This window comes from Condylura cristata, unplaced genomic scaffold (assembly GCF_000260355.1).
Source record: "Condylura cristata isolate star-nosed mole 26May11 unplaced genomic scaffold, ConCri1.0 scaffold00029, whole genome shotgun sequence".
Classification (NCBI taxonomy): domain Eukaryota; kingdom Metazoa; phylum Chordata; class Mammalia; order Eulipotyphla; family Talpidae; genus Condylura; species Condylura cristata.
This window is the reverse complement of record NW_004567130.1, coordinates 13,532,223-13,548,134: the sequence shown is the minus strand read 5'-3', so window position 1 is coordinate 13,548,134 and position 15,912 is coordinate 13,532,223. Positions and strand designations below refer to the sequence as shown.

Here is a 15,912-nt window from a genome sequence, read left to right as displayed (position 1 = left end):
CATCCATCCATCCATCCATCCATCCATCCATCCATCCATCCATCCATCCATCCAATGTGCAGAGAGGCTAACTCTCTCAGGCTCTACATTTCTGACCTTCATTTCCACACTCAGGAAACTTACATTCTAGTCCAGAAAACATGTGGTTAGCAGATAGTCATAAAGAGACCATTTCCGTGTAACAGTTGCAGAGAGAAGGCAGGAACAGCTTTGGTGAGAAAGTAGAGAAGAGAGAAGCAAGAGTTCCTGAGGTCAGGGAGGGCCTCTCTGGGAAAGTGACATTGAACAAAGGGTCAGAGGAGGCCATCAAAGAGCTGGAGGAACGGCATGGCAGGAGGAGGGAACAGAAAGTACCGGCTCTGAGCACAGACCCAGCTACACTGGGGAACAGCAAAGAGGTTGTTTGAAGTTTGACTCCAGCAGAGAAAGGGCTGGAGAGGAATAGCAGGTGGGCTCTGAGCTTGCTGAGCCTTTAGTCCTGGGAATCAGTTTGGATTTTATTCGTAGCCCAATAGGAGGCAGAATTCTCTGGGATGTTTCTTTAAGATGTAGATTTCCTCATTTTAAGATGCAAATCCAAGATTGGTTTATTCTCTAGGGCTCTGATAGACTCTAGGAAGCTAGATTTTTAAAAGCTTCTAGGGGGAGGAATTTCTGAGACCCTATCAGATTTGGGAATCCCTGAAGGGCACCTCTTTCAGTTTTAAGAAAGCTAAGAAGCAAAGTGTTGGAACATGTCTTTAAAAAAAATCTTCAAAGCCATATTGTATCTTGGAAAATTCCTTTCTCTGACCTCCTTAGTAGCATTTGTTATGTTGTCTGTTTATTTTATTGTAAAGTCCCAGGTGGAGTACCCCACACCGGGGAAGGGAAGGCCAAGGCTACTACAGGAAAGAACAGCCTGCCAGTCAGGCAGTGCTGAATCGTGACCAGCCCTAGGACTTCCCCACCTTGAATCTCACCCAGCCCCAGTTACAGCCACTGCTCCTGGCCCGCTACTCCGCGCTCCCTACACTCAACCTGCTGAGCACTTCCACCCAAAGCCACTGTGTTTCAATTTATTCCCAAAGTCTCCCCTTTAACGCTCAGTGTTGCCTGTTGGGAGTTCACCTCCAGCACCTATTTGAGTGTGCTGGACGCTGCAGAGCGTCCAAGATTCCTTTCTTATGTGTCTACAGGCTGTGCTCAGCAATGCACATTCATAGATGAGCTCATTGAGCATTTTCCTAAAAGATGTAGGAGAGAATAGACAAGGCTTCAGCGAGCATCTGAGTAGACTAAGACTTTGGCTGGGTGATCTCTGCTAACTGGAACACAGAGATGGCTGCTGCAGCATCTAGAATCCTCTCAAACTTTTCAAAACAAATGGGTGTCCTCTTTAGCCAACGCATGTGTGTACTTCTGTTTTTACTGAAAAGAAAATGATGCTGACCGTTTCTCAGTGATCACAGTAGGACATGGCCGTGCTCCCCGGAAGCACGTGGGCTAGTGTGTGAGAGGGCACAAAATGGCAACAACACATGACTAAAAGTTGCAGTAAAGGGACCGTCTATAGAAAAGGGGTGAAGACTGCCCCCAGGTGCACTCCCTACCACACATCAGTGCGATTCCATCCTTCTAGTTGCTCAGATTCAAAGCTGTGGTATCTTCCTTGGCCTCCTCCCTTTCTCCTATTCTCTGACTTCCCACATTTGACAAGCTGCAAGTGGTCCTAGATCTGCTTTCAAAATATGTCAGAATAGGACCCCATTTCACCATCTCCCCTGCTGCCTCATTCATTTGGGTTTGGACTCCTGCAGGCTTCTCTTCTCTGCCCTTCTCTGCCTTCCACCTCGGGTCCTGGGCCCAGGAGACTGATCCTGCTCAAATGTGAGGCAGACCCTAAGACTGCTGTGTTGCAAAGGCTTCCTGTCTCAGTCAGAAAAGCCACAGGTCTTTGCAGTTCTCTCCATGTCTGTGCATGGAACACGACACCTGCCTCCATCACTATCTCCTCTAGAAGTTCTCGGATCTGGAACAGTCGCTTTAGCTCTGCATTTCAGTTTTCTCAGTTATAAAATAGGGGCTAATATCTGTCTATACATTGTTGAGTTGTTGGAAGATAAAATGAGATAATATTCGCAAGGAGAAAGAGCTACAAGTTGGTTCCCTTTCCCTTTCTGTTTCTGTGAACCAGGCTTCCAATCCTGTTCCCACAAAAGTCTGAACTTGTCTCCTCTGCCTCTGACATAAGCCCCAAACAATTTTGGGAAATCATCCAAGTCCCCATGACAGAAGAGAGAAGTGACACCAATCCTGTCCTGAACTAGCAATGATATATGTCACTTTCACTCAGGGTTTACTGGAAAGTTGGGAAATATTAGGATACCGATGAATGTTTGATCAACATTGAGTCTTTATCATGTTCTAACATTTTGCCTCATTTCTTCCCTCTAGGACAGACACCCAGAGTAGTCCCATGGTCCCAGCTCAGGATGGAGCCTCGGAAAAGCTGAGCCAGCATCTGGCCACCGAGGCTGTGGGCACCAGCAGCTGGGAGAGAGACAAGGCCTGCCGCGAGCTCAGTCCCGCCAGAGCACACAGGTGAGACACTACCCCACACCCCTCTTCAATCCAGTGGAAATGTTCAAATGGAAGATGCAAAAATGAAGTTTATCTTTCCAATCACACTTTCTCTCTCTCTTTCGCAAGTTCCTATTTCAGACCCTTCAAGCAAGTCAAAAGCTAGTAAATGTCTTATGTAGCACTCCAGATAGCGAGTATTTTAGGTCTGTGGGCCAGAGAGTCTCAGCCGTGACTACCTGCCTTTGTAGCACAAAATCAGTCATGGACAGGCTATAAGCGAATGAATATTAGCTGGGTTTCAGTAAAATTCAGCTGTAAAACCAGGGGGGCAAGCTAGATTTGGCATCTGGGCCACTGTCCATTGCCATAAATGGTAGCGTTCATCTCCATTTGAATGACTCAGTGCGACACTGGCTCCCAAATTTGACATCACCTGTCTCCTGAGTTCCAGATTCTTGTATTCTTTCCTTAATCCATTCAACCAGGACTTATTGAGCAGCTACAGAAAGGTAAAGTGACCTGCTGAAAATATGCCAACCAGTAAGTGGTTGACTAAAGGCCTAGACTCTGTTTTCTCTGATCTTAAATCCTAGACTTAAGCTTAAAACATTAGACTCTTGATGTTAGTAAAAAGGTCAATGCAGTCCTCTGATTTCTGTTTTGAAATGCTGTACCACACACATACAGGCCTGGTCCATCTTTGGCCTCTGGACAATTGATTCTGCCTACAATAACATTGTCCAGTTAATTGAGCACTAGCAGCTGGTTGGATGCCTTGTTTCTGGTTCTCAAATATCACGTCTGCTGCCTTGAGTCTGTATCTACCCTCCCACACAGGTAGAAACTGAACCCAGCATCCTTGTCACCAAAACTCTCCAGAAACAACCCCTGCCTCCTTTCATGGAATCAAAGCTCTTTTGCAGGTAGAGAAATGGAGGTCAGTTGGTTACAGAGCCAGGATTAGTTAGAAGGTTCTAGATTTGGCCAGATTTCCCCCTTGATCTCGGTTTACTGAAGTAGAGGTTCTAAGCCACACAGGACACCCATCTGGGAACGAGATGGCAGCTCTGAGTGTCACTGCATATGAGGCGTTCTACCGCTCAGATTCTGTGTTCCGTGGCAGGCATGGCAGACCCATCGATCCCTGAGGCTAGGCAGGGCTTTCTAGTTAGGAATCTGATTTTTGAAGAATTGATTTGGGCAGCCAGAGTAGATTTCACGCATGAAGTCTGCCCCTCCTCAAGGCTGTCCTCTAGGGCCTATCCCCTAGATGTGATTTCTTTGAGGGAGTAACTGTGAAGCAAGGAGAAGTGGAGCCCAACCTCAGATCTGGAGAATTGTCTGCAGGTAATGGAGAGGGTTGGGGGTGGGGCTGGTGAAAAATTTTTGTTTCCATAGGAAGCCAAAGGATGAAAGAGATGAAGGGGGAGGGGGAAGGGTGTGGGGAAGAGATTTTTTTTTCCATAACAGTGTCTCCAGAGAGCAAAGCAAATTAGCATATTGTTGAGATTTGCCTTCAAACCTGGATGCCAGTACTTCCTGAATGATCTTGGGCAAGGTGGTTTTCTTGCCTGAACCTTAGCTTCTATAACCATAAAATGGGAATATAAAAACTGTTAAAAAGGTCCAGTAGTGGCCCTCCCTGGTGGCGCAGCACTGCAAGCGAGCTGCAGCCGCTTCAGTGCATGGTTGATCCCCAGCCCTGGAGGTGACCACATGGTGCAGCAGACCTCTCCTGCCCTGCCCTCTGTTCCCCTCAGCAGTGTATTTCAGTCAGTTGGCCTGTTCTGTTCCCCACTCTGTCTCTGGTGAAGCCTCTCACCGCCCCTGCACCTCTGGCTTGTTCCCCAGTTCTGTATGCATAAATACTTTTTTTTTTTTAACTAAAAGGTCCAGTAGTGATTAAATCAGACTAGGCATGTAAAGACCCTGACAGTGGGTCTAGTATACAATAGGGGCTTAAAATATTATTGGAGCCAGAAGAGAAGATTCTGGGCATGAAAATCTGAAAAATGATGCTATCGTGTCTACTTGATTATGTGGTGACTGGACCCCTTACTTCCTTCTTTAATCTGTGACTCACTCTCTGGCATGATAATAACCACAAGGATGATGATGGTAATAAATCATAGTGCTCGTGATAATAAAAGGCATAGTGATTATAAAAATAGAAGCTAGATTTACTCTAAACATTTTTTGTGTAGAAGAACTGGGGTATAGGCTAGAGGTGCAGGGGAGTGAGAGCATGAACAGGCGCATTTACTGAACTACACCGCTGAGAGGAGCAGCAGGTGAGATAGGAGAGGTCTGCTGGTCTGCTGTGTGGATCAGCTCCCTGGCTGGGGATCAAACACAGGCCATAGCAGTAACAGCGCTGAGACTTAAATCCTAGGTCACAGGGAGGTCCCCACTTACTGGAAACAATCTGTGCTGGACCAGGCACATTGCATGAGTGAGCATCTTCTTGCAACAAACTTGTAACACAGGCATCATGCTTTATTTCTATTTTATGATGAAGATAAAAAGCTGCTGAACTAGGAAATCATAGAGCAGGAGTTTAAATCCAGGTGTGTCGTCTCTAGAGCTTGCATTTTCATGGCTCACACCCAGCCTGGGCCTATTGGCCACTGTGTCCTGAAAGCCTGTCCGGGTAACCAGGGCATACTTCACCACTGCACTGCTTATGTCACTGCGGGGTGCTTAACCTCTTAATTCCAGCCCCCTCAGGGGACATGCCTACAAGGATTGGTGCAGAGGAGGAAAGGGAGTGAATGCAGACCTACCTGGGTAAAAGCATGTGGGAGTTATGGAAGGGGGTGGTTACTCCTCCGCCTGGATTAATGTCCCAATTCAAGGACATCTGTTTTTAATCCATCCTGGAGCCTAGGATAGTGGTTCTCAAACCTGCCTTCTCTGAAAAGTTCAGGTTCCAGAAGTGAAAGTAATTCCTCCAACAGTGAAATCATTCCCTGTTTTACAAGACACGTTTTTAAATGATTTTTCTTTTTCTTTAGCATCTGTCCCTTAATTTTTTTCCCCTCAAATTCCTGGAAGTTATTACACTGGGAAGTGTTTATCTGAAATAAGATTTAACAAGAGGCTAAGTTATTTCATCCACTCAACGTTCTCATGTGGTTACTTGACAAACATTTCTTAGACTCATTCTATGTTAAATACTTAAAAATTTGGAAAGTCATTATCTATGCTTTCACAAACAGCCTATTTGTTGCCTGGAATGTGTCCTGTGCTTTGTAGCATGTATCTACAGTTAAGCAACTAGGTACTTAATCCCTATGAAATTTATTTTAAACTTGCTAGAACTGACTTTCAAGAATGATCAAGCTATAACTGCAGGATTTTCATTTATTTTTCAGGGACCTTAGCATACATTCTAATCACATTATGATTTTGTTATACTAGTCATAACAATGCAGATACTTAGAATAGAATTAAACATGGCACCTTTTTTATAATGTCCTATAAAGAGTTATGTAATTTCCATAAGATCAGCTACGCACATCAGTTTGGGAACATTTCTGGTTGTGTGAAAAAGCATTTAAAGTTGGAATAACACAAACCTTGATTCAAATCCAGCTCAGAGGCTCCCTAATTGTGCGGTTATGGCTAAACAAATTCAAACTTCTGAGCCTCCTGTCCTTCACCTATAAAATGAGATAATAGAAATCATACCTTCAAGGTGTTTTTGTGAGTAGCAAGGTACATTTAAAAAAAAAAAAAAACACTTGGCATATCATGATAAAAATATCCTTAACATATAAGGTTCAACTGAGTTGTCGTGTTTCAATTCATCCAACGAAAAAAAGCACATTTTTCTCCTTTTGCCATGGGATAGTGTTTAAAAAAAAAAAATCCCTGGAGCCTGCCCCAATTATAAAAGGAGATAACTTGACTTCATTTAACTGCAGCCTGAGCATTTGAATTTAATTGAACGGGAAATAATTATTCCTGAAGAGCAGAGGTTTTTGAGGTTCTGCGAGACTATATATGATATGTATCTCGTTACATTAGACCTCGGCAAATATGCTTTTAATAATCAGCTGCTACTTAACATCCCTTCCGTCTCCTATTAAATTTCCAGTAGGAACTACAGACACAGAGTATTTGGGAGAGAAGGGGCTGAACTGCCAATTAATTATTTAAAAAGTGATTTATTTACCAAGGTGAACCATTTGCAAATTCAATAATAAATCTATTAAGAAGCAGTTAACCTCTATAATTCAGTTTTAAATAATCAATTGATGTTTGGGTAACATAGAGTGTCTGTCTCATTAGATGGGCATTAACTCCTTATTTGAGGCACTTAATCTGAAGTGTGACCGAATCAGCCTTGAGGTGGTAATTAGGTATTTGCTATGAGGCCCTCAACCTCTGAGATACTGGGTCCTTCCCCGGCTGCAACTGTCCTATTGGGAGCTTGGGGAAGTCTGAGTCTTCTAATGTTGACTGTGTGTTCCCACAGTGCCTCCCGAGACAAAGACTTGACACCACCACCCTCCTCCAGGGGGAAGAAGAAAAAGAAGAAATCCACCAGGAAGAAGAGAAGAAGGTGAGGGCCCAAGGGATCAGAAATCTTGAAGATGAGAAAAGGATTAACAAGGGTTAAAGTGGGCTTCAGACCCTAACAGTGACTTACTGGGTTCTAATCCCCTCTCTGCCTCTTAACTAGCTGTGTGACCTTGGGAAAGTCACTTCGCCTCGCTGTGCCTGCTTCTACTTCTACAAAATGGTGCTCATATTGACCTCTTGGGGTTTTCTGAGAATTAGATGAGAAAATGGAAGTGGGAGCAGCTGTCTGGCAATAGTAAATGAACAATTAATTGGAGACATGGTCATGACTATGAATATTAATTTTTTTTGAGAATTCACTCTGTGTGGTGGATTAAAATGAGCTCTGTGATCTCCATGGTCTCCTTTACCCTTGACCACAGTCTGCCAGGCAAGCTTTATTGTCCCCATTTTACTTTTATTTTTTCCCATTTTCACTGAGGCACTCTACACAATGATACTACAACACTGTATTACTTTAGTGTGTACAGCATAGTGACTTGATATTTGTGTATATTGCAAAATGATCACCACAATCAGTTTGGGTAACACGCAACCCTTTACATAGCTACACCACATGGTTTTCATGTGGTAAGAGCTTTTTAGATGTAATATGTAAAAGTCCTTTTCTCTTACATTTAAAACGATTTCCAGATTTTCTTTTAAATTGCCACTGACTAGGCCACAGCGATGGGCACAGCTACCACAGAGGAGCCAGTGATCACACCGAGCCTCGGCGGCAATATTTAATAAAGCCTGCAGGGGGCAGCAGAGAGCAGCATCTGAATGATTAGGGTTCCAACTCCAGTTTTTTGGGAGACCTTGATTTGTAGATGACCGTTTAGCCTAACTCTCCTCAGAGAGGCATCACCAGGGAACGTGAATGAAGATGTTGAGTTCTAGTCATTGTAGGGTGAGCAGTGGATTTGGGACAAGTGATGATTGCAGAGTCCTAATTGCGTGGGTATACAGAATACTTTAAAGAAGGAAATCATAGGCATCAGGATTCACTCATTCATTCATTCATTCATCATCCATTCACTGTCCACTGAGCATGTGTTTGGGGATAGGCACAATGATTCTCTAAGAATCCAGTGGTTCTTAACCCTGCATTTCCCCCCTGTACACATGTTTTGTGTGACCTGCAAAGTGGTTTTTTTTTTATTGTCTTTTAAAATTGGTAACCAACATTAAAAAAAACCAATTACTTAGAAAATATGGGTTTCAGGTGACTTCTACTGAGATAGGAAGTGCTCTGGAAGCCCAGATCTGCTTTCACACTGGACCCTCAACTACTTTGAGTAGCAACCAATGCCTTCAGTGAGGTGATTTCTGGTTCACCTCAGTCCCCGCTACTCCTTATTGTCTTATAACCAACCTGCTTCATTCACTTATGCTATCTGAGACACCCTTACTGGTACTGAGTTTGCATCTCCTGGTCTATTTCAAGCTTGGTATTTGGTCCCTTGGAAATAAAAGTCCCAGCCAGAGATGATCAATTGTGTGGTAGAGTCTTGAACAATTATTGGTCTCAAGTCACTTGAACCTCGGTTGAAGTCACGATTGTAGGGCAGTTCCTCAGTTTCTCAGGTAATCTTGATGGCACCACTTATGCTGACCAAAGCCCAACAAGATCACCTGCAGAGGCTTGATCTTACCAGGGAGACAACAGGATAAGGAACTGGAGAGGTCAAAAGTATATAAGAGAAAGGACACAGGAGGGCAACTCTGAGGTAATGCAGTGATTGAAAGCAAATTCCTTGCAGTCAAAGAAGTTTTTGTTTCAATCTCAGCTCATCCAGCTGTGCATCTATGGACAGATCACTTCAGCTCTCTGAAACCTTCTCACTTTCTTTGTCTGAAAAAGGAGGATAGCAATTGTACATACTAACAAGTATATGGAAGGATTGAGTGAGATCACATATAGAAAACACACTAGCCATTGTTAAGAAACTTCATTAACAGTTAAGACACATATTAAGCTAATATCAATATTGATTTTATATTCAATTCATGTTGCTGAAAGAGCTGAGACAGTCTGGGAACTGGAGAAGGGTCTCTTTGAAACCGCCTTGGTCTTTAAAAGCCTTCCACTGAAGTGTCTCCCCTCATGGCAGGTCCCCATCTTATAGTCCATCGCCTGTCAAGAAAAAGAAGAAGAAGAGTTCTAAGAAACATAAACGCCGCAGGTACTGTCCCTCCTTGCAAACAGGGGGAGGGTGGAGTAAGATGGCCCCAATAGGTCATTTGAACGTTCATCTCATTTAGTAAAATACTCATGTGTTCTTTGTTATTTATTTGTTTCTTACATGATGTAGCACTCTGCAGCATAGGACTCAAGTCAGAAGGAGGATTTGATGATAAGGAGACAGCAGAGCCTCTGGGACCAGCCAGGCCTCCGTGAGGGCCCAGAACCCATGAGTACCTGACTGATGGGCCTGACCAGGATACCTGTCTCCCTAGGCCTTTTGGGAAGACAAGGCTACAGCCTGTTCCCATGTTGCACAGCTAACCACAAACAAAAGCCCTGTCTTACTCCTTATTCCAAATTCCCAAGAAAAGGCCTCTCTGGTTATCCAAAATATGTCATAGAGAGTGGACTCATGTTATAAAACATGGCTGCTGGGGACAGCAGTGTAGGGGCACCAGGAGCCCACTCTGTACACATGCACACACACACTCACACACATGCACATGTGTATGGGGAGGGGAAATGGAAAAATATGCTAAGAAAACTCAGATCTATGTCTTATGGAACAAGCCAACAGTTTGTACTTGGGAGATTTTGTACTACAAAAATCAGGTCTTCAATTTCTCTGTAAAATAAGGCACCCCATCCTCCCTGGACCAGTTTCCCATAAGCAACCATTAGCCAGAGCTAAGGGGGCAGAAGTCATGTCTTTAGACAAGGTGTGGGTGTTTGTGATGACTGTGCTTATCTGTATCTTCAACCTTTCCTACATCACCTGTCGATTACTTGTGCCATTAACTCACCACAACAGAACAAAACGTAAGATTTCTTTCAGGTTTCCCACCTCCATCTCACCCCAACTTTAAGGAGTGTGCTCACATCTCAGCCCTCAGAGCCAGAATGGCCTCAGTTGAATTAGTTTTCACCCATTATGCCCACACTCTGCCCAGATATTCCGAATAATGCTACCTGAGTCTGTGCTTCATCAAGACATGAGCAAGCCAGTGAGGGAAGTGATGTTCCTTTGGTGTTAGAAACCCCTCTCGGCCTGGAGTCCTCTGCCTCAGCATGGCTGTAGACTGCCACCTTGTCCCTGCCTCATGCTGAACAGTTCCTCCCAGTTGGGGATGCTTTGCCATGTCTGGACCTGGGGAGCCGAATGGCTTATCCCTCAAGGGCTTTTTCTCATGAAAGACTGTGCCAGAAGGTTAGAACCAGACTTGTTCTGGGGGTGGTACTTTAGAGGGATGTGGAGATCACTAAGAGGCTGACTGTGGTGGGAAGAAATTATGGCCACACCCCAGTTACTGAGCGCCACCCTACTCCTGACCCATTTCCCCAAGTTCCTGAGATGCCTAGTTAATGGCAGCTGAATTGTTTTTTGGAGATAGGAGCTGTGGGTGGGGGAAGCACTGAGATTGTTTTATCCCCATTTTTCACACCTGTTTTTTGAACCCCTGTTATATGTGCCATGAATGAGGACCCTGGGCCCCAGGTCAAAACCCAACCTCTGCAATCAAGTGGCTCATGATGTAGTAGGAAAGTGAGTAATTATAACGTGTAGAGGTCTGCGTTGAATTGAGACCAAGCTCAGAAAATCTTCCAGGGATTGAGGGCGCAGAAAGGAGGCCTCCAACCGGCCACAGCATTTGGGAAATGCTCTAAGAAGGTGACATCCGAAGACCCCTCTGAAGAATGAATGGGAGTTAACACAGGTGAAGCTGTGTGACTCGGAGCAACTTAACGAATTTGGCTGAGCTTCCCTGGCTTTGTAAATTGGTTGTTAGTACTCCATGGGGCTTCGGGGGAGTAAATATGATAGGATGGTGATGGTCATGAGGCCACATGTAGGGAGAGGAAAAATAAAAGGGAGACTGGGGACAGAGGATTCTTTATGTCCCCCTCATCCATCCTCATCCTGGGACAGGTTTGCTAACAATTCTGGGTGAGAACCGAAGTACTGGTAGGCTTTGACCTGGAAACTCAAAATGCAAAGCAGTGTCTCTCAGATAGCTTCCTGTTCCTGAAAGCTGAGAGGAGGAGGGTGATTTGGGGGACCTGCCCTGGTAGCATGACCACAAACGTACCGATACATTCATCCTGGGAAGAGAAACTGGGAACTCACCTGTATTTATTTTCTCCCCTCTCCTCCTGACCCCTCCTCCCTTTTTCCCTCTCTCCATACCTTGCTCCTTCTTCTCCTTTCCTTGCTCCCTCTTTCCCTTTTCTTTCCCTCTTTTTCTTCCTTTTGTCCCCTTTAACCAGGTCATTCTCTAAGAAGAGAAGGCACAGGTAAGAGTCTTGTCACCTCTGGCTGCTGGTTTCAGCTTTCTGCTTTCCCCACCAGGCGTTAGGCGGTTTCTAGAATCAGCTGTCAGTCCCCGGCTCTGTGTTCTTGGTGCTCCCCTTCATTTTCCTGGGCCCCAGTGTCCTCCAGTATGAAGGCCTACACTGAAAGTTCCAAGCTCGGTTTCCATCCCTCGGCCAGGGGCTGCTCGGCACCAGCCACCGCCACCGCCCCTCCTTGGAAGGTCTCACTACTCTCGCCAGACTCTTTGTTTTACCCCTGGCTGAAATCTTGGGTTGGGGCCTGTGGAGAAACATGACCCCCAGTAACTCCCCCAAAACTCCCCAGATCCTGACCTGGGACAGAGGCCACGGGCTACTGCATTGGAAACACTGGGTGAGCACACATAAACTTTGGGGTCCCGCTGTACGCCAGCCCGGTGCTAAGCCCTTTCCTTGTGTGTGCCTAGCTAATCCCTGTCGCAGCCCCATGGAGTGGGTATGTTTATCATTCCCATTTTACAGATGGAGAAACTGAGCCTCAGACAGGAGATAGGACAGGTAGCGTGTCTGTGCCATCTCTACCTGTTCTGCTAGTTGGAGCAAGACTGGCTGCAGGGGCCAGCAGCAACATGTTCATGTAGACATGTTCCTGTAGAGCCAGGACAGACACCAGGCAGAAGGTAGCAGAGCCAACATTCAGACCCACATCTGTCATATAGAGGATGGGGTCCCCTCTGGTAACTCCTTAAATAATAGCCACACAAAGAGGAGAGCATTTGCACGTGCAGAGCCGTTTCATTCGTTCATTTAGCAGCAACCAATGTCATCTGTGCCCTGAGCCCAACAGTCTGAGCAACCGCTCATGTCTCGACCAAGGAAACCTGGTCTTTGAAGGTTAAGGGAACTTGCCTGACGTCACACAGCCACTGAGCAAAGAGCTGGGACATGAACTTGGATCTTCCAGTGAGGCCCTGGCCTCCCCCAGAGCAGTCTCACAGCTCATCGAGACGGGATTACTGTTGGCTGGCATAAGAGCTCCCCTTACCAGGACTCAGGCCACAAATATGTTGTTGGTGACCCCCTAAAGTCAGTCTGGCTTCAGTTACCAGGTAGCGTTCCCCTGGTCATTGCCCACCTTCTAACTGGAAAAAAAAAAAAGCATAAAACAGGAACAGATACTTGAAATTGATGGGCAGAACATTGTGGAATCTATCAGAAGTGAAGCTTCACAGCATGTTGCACCCAGAACTTGGGCTCAGGACCGAGGCCCTGGGGCCACATCCCAGCCCCTTTGTGATCCTGGCAAGTTTCTCAGACCATTGGAGGCTCAGTTTCTACATCTGTAAAACGAGTTTGTTGACATGAATACTTATCATAGGGCCCAGCCTACAGCAAAGCAGGCAGGGCAGCTGTATCATGACCTTTATCACCATGCTTATTATTAAGCTACCGAATTGACCGTAGCATCCTGAGCAGCCCACTCTTGGACACCCTCCTGGTCTCTGGCACAAGCTTCTGGGTGAAAAAAATCAGCCAAGTCTGCTCTGGCCTTAGCAATGATCAGTGTCTGAAATGACCAGCAAACCCGCCTAGACCCTAGTAGCTATGCGTTCAGCTTCTTAACTACCTATTTATTCTTCAACTGGAATTTTGCACCTGTCCATTAATTGGCCATTTCTCCTTTAGCTCCTCTAGCCCAAAAAGCAAAAGAAGAGAAGAGAAGAGGCACAAAAAACAGTAAGTCGAGAGTGCCTGGCACGTGGTCTCCAGTTTGGGGTGATGGGGAGACTTGGCCTCACCACCAGGGCATTAGAGTCGACAAGTCAACAGGGAAAGGAGGATGCAGGTGGGGAGAGGAGAGGAAGGAAGGGGGAGACGTCACTGTGTGCGGACTTGGGCGTGCATGTGAGCACGGGTGGTGTGTAGGAGGCGTGTGAACGCAGGTGTGTTTGCGTGTGCATGGAGTGAGCTCATGTGAGTGCTGGCCTGGCGTGCCTGTACGTGCCCTGTGTCTGTCTTTGTATATGTTCAGTATCTGTATATACTGTAAATATCGGTGCAATCTCTCCATCATGCAAACATGGTGTGCGCTGTGTGTACAAATACATGCACCATGGCTACTGCGGCATGGGATGCAGTAGTGTTCACACCAATACATTCTGCATCCTCATGCGCACGTGACAAGGACGTGAACAGAGCGCATGCCTGGCTGTGCACTGTCGGCCCGGGTGCCAGCTCTGGGCACTCTGCGTGGGCATGCTCATGTGTCTGGGTGCATGATGGGTAGGCGGGTAGTGGGTGGTTTTTACCTGTACACATGTGTGTGCTGGTGTGTGCGTTGGTTAAGGGGCATGGTCACATGCATACACATGTGTGAGCGTGCATGAGTCCGATCCCAGCTTCAGGATCAGCATGGCGAGACAGGGAGGCACCACCCTTCACCTCCAGTCATCGGGCCCCAGCTGGTTCATGGTTTATAGCTAGTAGTAGAAATTCAAATCAGCCAGCGCTGCCTGTGGAGTTCAGATCCCAGCCAAATTAAAAGTAAATTTGGTTACAACCCACCTCCTTTATACACTGCAAATGTTAGCGCGTGTGTTTTCCAGTCAACTAATATTTTATCTCCCGCCAAGAAACTTCTAAAGTGAGGATCAAAGGCAATGAATAGGATGAAGGGAGTCGGCTGCTGGGGAGGGGGAAGAAGAGGCAGGGGTGCAGAGGGAGGGCAGCCAGCCTAGCTGCCTCAAACGGCCTCTCCACCCCAGGTCAGTGCAGAGAAGGGCATTTCAGCCACTGCGCACCAGAAAGAAGCAGTAGAGCTTCAAGTTAGCTGAGAGAAGAACTTCCCAGTCATCAAACTCGTGCAGTTCAAATCCAGAGGCCGTAACAGTCATGTGCAATGAGTGTGTGTTCACACTCAGCACTAGGAGTGACGTTCTCAGAGACCTCAGATCACATTCCAGTGGGGCTGCAGTGTAGACAACCACAAAGCCCACACCGCTGACCCCAGGAACCCCCAAGAGCACTGGGATCTTCACTGAGATAAAGGCTGGCTGCCGGAGGCAGCTGCCCTGCCCTGTCCCACGGCCTGGAAGAGGCCCAGACCGCTGGGCTGTGTGTACCAAAAGGCAGGAGTCAGGAGAGGGAAGAGCACGAACAGCAGGCACCCCAAAGATAACAAGGAGTTACTCCTGCCGAGTGCATGGTGAGCACTGCCGCCAAACAGGTGACCCCTGGAGTGACTAGCCCCTTTTTTCCTTCCACGTCCCCCCAGTGAGACCCTAACATGTGGCAGGAAAGAGATGAGCCAGGTACTCTCCTAGCCTAGAAGCTCACGGGACAGTGGGAGCAGGAGACAGATGTGGGGCAGGGCACGGCATGGCAGCAGCAGGCTGTGCCAGGGTGTGGGGGTCCAGAGTGCCAGGAAAGGGGGGTCAGTGGTGAGGGGAGGCTCCTGGGGTTGGGGGTGAGGATGGAGGATAAGTTGGGCGAGGGCTTCAAACTGTCCGTCTGTTTCTTCTGTAAAACGGGAATAAGAGCGGTCGTAAGAGTCGGAGAGCCAGCTGGGCTGGGCTGACAGCTGGGGGTGCTGGACCTGGGTTTGCACTTGACATCAGGGCAGTGGGAAGGGGCTAAGCAGGAGAGAGAAACGGGGTGAGTAGCATAGTGCAAAGCCCGAGTCCGTTGGGAAAACTGGGAAACGTCCCCGTAGAGCCATCTCTAGCTCCCACTGGCTTGGCCCAAACCGTCGGTACTGCCCGTTCGACTCAGAGGCCATTGCTGCTGCTCCTTTGCGGTCATTACGATATTACATTCTGCAGTTGTTAGAGGTAGTCATCGCTCTTTTTTCATGTTTACTGGTGATGTTTGCGATTCACTAGAATCTGACTTTTGGTCCCAGGCTTAGAATCTGGACTTACTTTTCCAGGTCTGAGCTTTCACAGGCCTAATTTACTCTGTTAATGTGTTTTATTTGCAAAACAGAGTCTTCAAAAACAACAGTGAGCCTCCATTTCAAACAGCAAAAGTTTACATAAAGATCTCTATTTCTACCTTCCTTTCAAGAGTGAGAAGATTCAGCACTATTCTGGGGGCAAAGTCACAACTTTCTTTAGTCCCTGCTCTCTGGTTGATGTTCTTTTAGTGCCTGATTGATTCTCCTTATGTGACAGACTAGTGAAATTGTCTTAACTTAAGACTCCTGCTGTAGATGACAGAGAGGTGACTTATGGAGGTGACATTCCAATTGTGGGTGTAGTCTCAGGCCTGCCTCCAGCAGGGTGGGAAGGCCCTGAGGCACC

At 46.6% G+C, this 15,912-nt stretch overlaps 1 protein-coding gene across 1 annotated transcript in view; it reads left to right on the top strand.

Annotated features, from left to right (window-relative positions):
- Positions 1-15,912, top strand: part of SRRM4 (serine/arginine repetitive matrix 4) — a 135,247-nt gene that overhangs the window by 91,804 nt on the left and 27,531 nt on the right. Inside the window, exons 2-6 of the mRNA XM_004690996.2 lie at positions 2,437-2,583; positions 7,046-7,132; positions 9,249-9,320; positions 11,588-11,614; positions 13,298-13,348. Coding sequence (XP_004691053.1) covers positions 2,437-2,583; positions 7,046-7,132; positions 9,249-9,320; positions 11,588-11,614; positions 13,298-13,348 — 384 coding nt within the window. The remainder of the gene's footprint in view (positions 1-2,436; positions 2,584-7,045; positions 7,133-9,248; positions 9,321-11,587; positions 11,615-13,297; positions 13,349-15,912) is intronic.